General features: G+C 43.1%; 1 protein-coding gene across 1 annotated transcript; it reads right to left on the bottom strand.

The window, feature by feature from the left end:
- LOC143114931 (coagulation factor IX-like) lies at positions 1 to 6,798 on the bottom strand. Its single transcript, XM_076276772.1, has 8 exons — positions 6,789 to 6,798; positions 3,884 to 4,056; positions 3,482 to 3,506; positions 3,191 to 3,304; positions 2,418 to 2,552; positions 1,755 to 2,086; positions 750 to 873; positions 1 to 566 (listed from the first exon to the last, which is right to left on the bottom strand). Exons 1-8 carry the CDS (start codon positions 6,796 to 6,798, stop codon positions 1 to 3), a joined length of 1,479 nt encoding a protein of 492 aa, XP_076132887.1.
- Positions 6,799 to 8,132: the final 1,334 nt, after the last annotated feature.

Below are 8,132 nucleotides of genomic sequence, written 5' to 3'. Positions count from 1 at the left end.
TCAATTTGTGGGGGCGAGAGTCAAGCCTGTGACGTCGGAGATCCATTGGAAGTACTTGGAGATGCGTGTGTAGATGCCGTACTTGCCCTCCTTGGCGCACTCCTCTCCCCAGCTGACGATGCCCGTGAGGAACCAGGTGTCCTTGTACATTGAGGCGTGTGGGCCGCCGCTGTCCCCCAGGCACGCGTCCTTCTCCAGGGTGTCGTAGCCGGCGCAGAACATGAAGTTGGACACGTGGTCACTGCTGCTGCGCTTACACTCGGTCCGGTCCACGTAAGGTACCTGGACCTTCTGCAGCGTGGGCGAGTCACGGCCGCCGAAGCGCACCTGGCCCCAACCGCTGACCAGGGACGTGGCGGCGTTCCTCAGGAGGAACTCGGTGAAGCCATTGGTGCCCAGGCAGATGGGGATGATGTATTCGGAGAAGATGACGGGGGTCTGGAGGTGGAGCAGGGCGATGTCGTGGTTGTAGAGGCTCTTCTTGGCGTCGTAATGAGGGTTGAGGATGACATCATCCACCTCGTGGTCACGCTCACTTTTTTCAATCTTGCGCTTGTCATGTTCCCCTGGTAGAGTTAAGATTTTTGTTAAGAGGTATCACCTGCAAACACCCAGGAATCATGAACAACAGGTGGTGTCTCAATAGTCTGCTTCAGTGTTTGGGTCAATAATACACCTATTTATATGTGTATGTTGTCATTTATATGTGTATGTTATAAACAGAAATTGCTGCATATTTGTCCACTCACCAAGTCGGCTGAAGAAAGCTCCTTTGCTCTTAGTTATGCAGTGGGCTGCGGTGACAACCCAGACATCACTCAGTAGCGATCCTCCGCAGAACACGGTGCTGGTGGCTTTGTTGATTATAGCCACCTAGTTGAGTTAAGGACAAATTACAAGATTGGTATTTGAAGTATTGATCGGTATAGGGCAATTCCACACAAAACTGTCACATTCATAACGGCAACTAAATTACCATGGCATTGTTGCCGTTATGGATGTGACAGTTTTATAGATAAGTAATGAGTGTATTTTTATAAAAGTACATTTACAAGCCTGATGTTATTATGGTATTCACATCCCCAGTCTGGAAACAGTATACAAGCATAACAATCCTCGTTTGGTTTGACTTGGCCTCACTCTACACCAGTGGTTCTGAAACTTTTTCTGCCATTCCCCACTTCGGAGCTGGGGAATTTTCAAGCCCCACCTGACCCCATCAACCCGGCAAAATGGTAACGCACGTTACATTTCCCGTCTCGGTCTGCTGGATCAGATGTTACTTTAATTCATATGTCGGTCTGTTTATGACTTGTTTGTGTTTGGCTGTTTTGTTTTGAATTTATGATCTTCCTTCCTTGTCAAAACAGAGAGGCAAATTAAAGATTATAAAATTATAATTATATAATTATAAAAAATAATTTCTTCCCGTTCACCCCCCGTCATGTCTCTATTCCCCACTAGAGGGGGCCGCCCCACACTTTGAGAACCACTGCTCTACACCTTGAACTGCCAAATCCCTGTCAAGCTCAATCCACATTCCACATTTCAAACTATCCAAACCAACTCACATATGACAGTTATATTACAAGCAGTCATTACAAGGACTATTGTCCCTGGTGCCACTATACCTCAAGGGCACCACGGTGGAAGCCGGGAATTGAACCCACAGCTTTCCTGGCCCAGCTCCTTAACCACTATGCTACAGTAGCACGACCCCCAAATAATAGTCATCTGCCTGTCAGGCCTCGTACCTGCCATGGAATCGCCCCTCTGGTAGCCTCGTTTCCGCCAACGATGCGCTCGTCTATGGACGAGGAGATATGTCGGAGAGGAATTGTCCAATTGTCCACTGCTGGCAGCTGGGTGCTGTTGACCTCTAGTGATACTGGACTGGCTGTGCCATTGGTGAGGTCAAGGTCATTGAAGAGGTCAAGGGAGTTGTTCTCAGAGGGTGTTTGAATGGACATGTTGATGTGGCCGTTGAATGACATGTTGTTTAGGTTGACTGTTTCCGAAACAGTGAGAGATCTTGCAGATAGTTTGTCCTTTATGGTTTTGCCAATTCGACCACAGGAGTATTGACCTGACAAAAACAAACAAACAAACAAATGTGTCATCAGCTGTTTATTTTCTCATCCTTGGACTTTGAGGCTTGGAGAAGAAAATCAGCAAAGTTATTGATAGCTGGTATTCGCCAAACAGTCACTATGAGTGGCCTTTAGTCATCTCAGTCATCTCATCTTAGTGATCAAAATCAAATGTGATGTGTGTGAGTGTGAGAGAGAGAGAGAGAGAGAGAGAGAGAGAGTGTGTGTGTGTGTGTGTGTGTGTGTGTGTGTGTGTGTGTGTGTGTGTGTGTGTGTGTGTGTGTGTGTGTGTGAGAGAGAGAGAGAGAGAGATGGAGATGCGAGTACTTAGTGGTTCGCAGGTCATCTTGTCCGCCCCCCGCTGGTACCCAGGGGCACATGCACATGTGGGCCCCCGCACCTTATCTTCAACACAGAACTGCATGCAGCCGCCGTTATCCACATCACACTGACGAGCAATCTCTTAATGAGAGGAACAGTGGAGCAGAGAGACTAGGTCCAATATCATACTCAAATGCAGAGAGACTAGGTCCAATATCATACTCAAATGCAGTGGGAGATTCAATTACTGGCATGACATTGTTTAATTTTCATATTGGTCCCACACAGCATGAGCCATAAAGTAAAAATGGTAGTCAATACACACCACAATACAGAAAAAGAACAACAACGTCCAGAACCATCTATAAGCTTAACAAACAAGCAACATTTCAAATGAAAATCCTGAACCTCCAACCTGTACATGGTACAGGGGTCCACATTATAAGACTACCTCTTATTTACATCCTGTCACATTAATCAGTTACCAGGTTTATTCATATCTTGTGCCAAGTTTACCCAGACACAAGGGACAGGATGCACTCACCTCACAGTTCTTTACCCAGACACAAGGGACAGGACTCAGTTATTTACCCAGACACAAGAGACAGGAGTCAGTTCTTTACCCAGACACAAGGGACAGGACTCAGTTCTTTACCCAGACACAAGAGACAGGACTCAGTTCTTTACCCAGACACAAGAGACAGGAGTCAGTTCTTTACCCAGACACAAGGGACAGGACTCAGTTCTTTACCCAGACACAAGGGACAGGACTCACTCACCTATCTCACAGTTCTTGCCACCAAAGCCAGAGGGACACCAACACACGTAGGAACTCATGCCATCCTGACACCTTGCTCCGTTCTGACAAGGAGAGGACTCGCACTGATCCCCATCTATGGTAAATAATAACAGCTTGCTTATAACAACCACAGTATGAATGAGTGCTAACAACAATAAATTCCTCAGCTTATAATAATCAGTGCTAGAAGTTGAATGGGAGGAGAAGAGAGGGAACTGTTCACTATTGGTGCTTCTCAGTGATGTTTGAATGAATGCGGTGGGCGTCTTACCTATATAACCAGTCCAGAACTCCATCTACAGAAGGGGACGCAATAGTGAGAGTGTCACGCCCCCAGAACCGGTGATAACAGGTCTCAGGTGACACTGTGGCAGCTCAGTAGCATGTGGCCCAGGTTGTTATGCTATGCTATGATTTAATTCTAAAACTGTAGAAGCTATCAGGGCCATTTGAGAATGGAATCAAGACACAGCTATATCGTGGAACACTGACTGCCAGGACAACTACTGTCAAAATATAGCATTTGCTATGACATAGTTGTCTATTGTCATGCTTTAGACAGACTGTTTCCTTAAAAAGACCATACAAGCCCCCCCCCCCACAAGCACACACACACACACACACACACATACACACACACACACCCATATACACACACACACAGGTGGTGTACCGTTTTGGCGTTGTCCTCAAACACCTCCCTGGCCTCCTCCCAGTTACACTTCTCCTCGATGCACTCCCGCTCCAGGTTGTCCCTCTGCACCACCTCCTCCAGGTGCCCGCTGTTGTACCGGCGCTGCCTCCGCAGAACCGTGCTCGCCGCCTGGGGCGACATAAACACGGACACTGGAACAGGAACAAATAACAACGGATAACTCTGTCACTCTGAGTTCATGAGGCATATTCAGTTTGTTTATTGTTATATCTCAGTCCACAGCATACAACAGAAAAATAATTTGGGTAAACATCTCCATAACATTCCCAATTTGAAACTAAGGAAATAGGAAGGTATACATTTTTAAACCATAATTAATAGTTATAAAATTAAAGATGCACAGGCATTTTATAATAAATAAAGAACCGAGTGACTAGTAAGTGAAATGTTTAGGAATAACTAAACTTGACTGCCTTCTATTTCATGGCAGCTATTTAACAAAGCAATAAATATTACAATGTTTAGACAACGTTTGGTAACCCTTGGTCACTTTGTCACAAAGTCCGGGAAGCTTTAACAAAATAAATCACAACAAATATTTACTCTTCCCTGCATAATGTTTTACATGTTTTGCTGTGTTGTTCAGTTTGCTTTTTACTTGGTTTAAACTTTCATTTTAAATGGCATTAGCAATAAAACAAAAACAAGCTTACCTCCATATGTAAACCAGTTATTTACCAAAAGAGAGACTACAAGGAGGGACAGAAAGATCTTTCCCATACTTTTTAAGAGCATAAAACAGTTAAAAAAGAATACAGATGACCATTTGCTCCACAAGTAAACAATCTAAAGAGCACAAGCACTTTGATTGCCTAAGGCCATCACTTGTATCTGTGTCCAGCTGTGTGGAAATGAACTGAACAGCGTCTGTTGGTCAGTTTTGGCCAGGGTCTTGCCAGTAATGTTTAATAAAACATTTGTGGTAATGACAACAGGAATGGTCACCTCGACATCTTTGTAATGTAGGCTGCTCGTGCTGTGGCAAGAGGAGCATTTGTTGGCTGTGGTTAACATTCTGACGTATTTAATGAGTATAGTAATTATTATGTTTCAAATCCTTTTTTGGTTTAAACTCCCAATGTGTGAATCTTTTGTTTTCTCATAGTACTGTATGTATGTGTATTCCAATTTGTAAACACATCATGTATCATATAACATTACTTATTAGGATATAATAGCTTTAACACCACATAATATCAAGCATGATACTGTTGTGCAGCATGGCAAATATTGACACGAGGAGCTGGGGTTTTGTCTGGTCTAAGAGTGAATCAGTAACCTGTGAGTGACTCACTGGTATTTATAAGCTTGATCATGCAACTGTAGAATCCCTGCTTTTAAGTTATTCACCTTAATACAATCAGCTAATCACACCAATGTGAACGTATTATAGAGAAACATGAGAGTCCTGAGATAGCTTGTAGCTAGCAGCTTACATTCTCTCCCATGCCTCTAACTTATGAACAGTGGCCCATTTTAATGGCTTTTAAAAACTGGCTGCTTGCTCCACCCACAATAGAGTAATGTAGGAGACTATCTGTAAATCCAAGTTTGGTACTGATGCTGCTTGATGGATAGCGGACCTATTTGGTGAACTTTTAAACTGCTGTAATTTGTACTCTCCCTTTTCACTGACTTACGTATGGTACAAAATAAAGGGGAATTCCCCTTCAATGGCTATATCACGTGGGTTGTCACTCAGCTCACTTTTAGATGTATGCTACATTAAAAAATAAATTATGATATAGCCATTGAAATAAAAGCTTTTTATATAATTTTGTAAAAGAGAGCCTTGGATTCTCTTTCCTTCAAACTCTTGTTTTCACCACACCAAAGAGCATCTTTGAAAACGACTTCTGAACACTCTGGACACTTTCTTTGTGAAGACACCAGGGGAGGCCTTGGGAAGGGATCCATGGGGCCAGATCGTCCCAGTCAGCTGCCGTCTGGAGTGAAGCAGTCTGGTGTTGTGTAGCTCTGATCATTTTTAACAGCCAACATCAGTGTAGGAGTTCTACACTAAGACAAAACTCCATGGCTGTCATTTGGGCTTCCCTCTACTCATCATTGCCCTTGTGCTGTTATGTGCGGTCAGGTGTGTGCTGCAGGTCCCTGCATGTCTATGTGGGTCTCCTGCTACTGATGTCCTCACCTTCTCTTTATAATGTCTCTGGTGAAGAGATTTGTACCAAGTTAATCTCAAGAAGCAAACAAAAATGAATTTTTAATTTTACCCTATAATACAACAGTACAGGCCTGTCAGAAATGTTGAGTCATCAGAGTCAAATCAAGCATGTGCTGACCTGGTGTGCTGTAGTCGTATTTTCCCACTGGAATGAAGTGACCCTGAGGTGGCCAGAGGGTGCACTGGTAAAAGCCGCAGTCCGAAACTCAGGCCTACCAGCAGGTAGCCTATAGGTGGCCACATGTGTAGGATATAGTCATGTTTGTGTGTTTGTGGTTTAGGCTGGTTATGGAAAACCTACATGATAATGACACAACAAACATGACTTTATATCCTACACATGTGGCCACCTATAGGCCACCTGCTAGTAGGCCTGAGTTTCGTTAGAATGAGACACATGAAAAATAAGCATATGTTTTTGCCCCATGACTGCTGGTATTTTTGTAAGTGGAGTAGGACACCTAAGACATTATAGAACAGACACAGGAGGGTGGTCTTGTGTTCAAAATATCACAACCTGTACAGTTCTATCAGCAGATGGCCTAGTGGCTAAACATTTATTTCTGACACAGGCATCACCTGTACAGTTACATAGACATTTTGAACACAAGAGTGCTCTCCTGCGTACAGTTACATTGATTTTCCACAAGGTTTCCTACTCCAATCACAAAAAAATACCAGCAGTCATGGGGGCAAAAACGGAGTTTAGGCTATAGGCCTACCTATGTTTCACGTGTCTCATTCCAACGAAACTCAAAACGAATAGCTTTTAGTAAACCATGAAAAAAAGCTCGAAATAATAAGCCGTAGGCTACAAGTCGTATACTACAAAACTTGCACCAGCTGATTTTGTGATATTGCACTCCTTGGACGGATCGTGCCTTGTATGGTATTGTGCGTCGTTCTGCCGTCAACAACACCAGAAACACGTATGCAGCGAGTAAACACACTGCAGAATGCAGGGAGTGTTATTAGCAAATACATTTGTGATTGGCTTAGTTACATTTTCAACAAACGTAGCCTAAGAGGTGTAGCCTACCATCGGAAAGTTTAGATCGTGCTCTCTCAGGTGATATGCGTATGATATCGGTGTGAAATCGAGACGCACCCTAGCGGCAGTAAATGTAATTTGCAGCCAGGGTAGTCTAGCAACTCCCCCGCTCTCTTACGAGCTTATTCAAGTTTCATGTACAGTGCCTTTAGAAAGTATTCACCCCCCTGGATATTTTCCCCATTTAGTCCATGAGCCACAGGGGGTTGTCACTACCACTTGGGGGGGCAAATTCTCACTATATTTTTCTGAAAGCTACATATCTCTGGAGTATAAAATGGTATGATAGCAAGTTGGATCTTGTAGCTTTGTGGCTGTACAGGCCTTCAAAGTTGACCTCTGATTTGAAAAAAAAGGAAATTCCGCCTATTGGCTTTTTTTGTTAAAACGCTCATAAGAGCCCAGAAAATAATCCAAATCTTATTATTACTGATGCATATGTGGTGTTTGATGTTGGCATACATATTTTGACTCATTATGTGATTTTGTTATTCATTTTGGTTGATAAAATTCAAGATTTATGTGCAAAAAAAAGCTAATTTGAGTTTTCAGAGCAACATGTTATGGCAATACCTGAATGCAGATGTTATTGATCATTACTATTCTACCTTCCTTACTTTCAATTGCGAGTTGAAATTAATGTTAAATGATGACATACATAGGTCTGCAGTACAAATGTTTTTTAAATTGTAGCTGAAACCAGTACAAAAGATCTTTAATCTATTCATTGAGTTCATTATCGTCAGAACAGGAGCACAGAGGATGCCATCTCTATGGCACTTCACTCTGCCCTGTCCCACCTTGACAATAGCAACACCTATGTAAGAATGCTGTTCATTGACTTCAGCTCAGCGTTTAACACCATCATCCCCTCCAAACTGATCACCAAACTCTGGATTCTGGACTACTTGTATTGCATTTATTGTGTCTACACTTGAGATAAATTAGTTTGTTTTTTCTTTTATCACATA

The sequence above is a fragment of the Alosa pseudoharengus genome, unplaced genomic scaffold (assembly GCF_046254945.1).
Source record: "Alosa pseudoharengus isolate Yale_2024_CS ecotype anadromous, Long Island Sound unplaced genomic scaffold, YU_APseudo_1.1 YU_APseudo_1.1_scf_9, whole genome shotgun sequence".
Taxonomy (NCBI): Eukaryota; Metazoa; Chordata; class Actinopteri; order Clupeiformes; family Clupeidae; genus Alosa; species Alosa pseudoharengus.
Note: the sequence above shows the minus strand (reverse complement) of the source record. Positions and strands in the feature narration are given on the sequence as shown.

What these genes read in the sequence shown, in the direction of transcription:
- LOC143114931 (XM_076276772.1), bottom strand. An exon ending in GTTCTGGACTGGTTATATAG is followed by an intron (nt 3,305 to 3,481) that starts GTAAGACGCCCA and finishes TATTTACCATAG; the next exon opens with ATGGGGATCAGTGCGAGTCC. An exon ending in TGGCAAGAACTGTGAGATAG is followed by an intron (nt 2,553 to 3,190) that starts GTGAGTGAGTCC and finishes CCTCTCATTAAG; the next exon opens with AGATTGCTCGTCAGTGTGAT.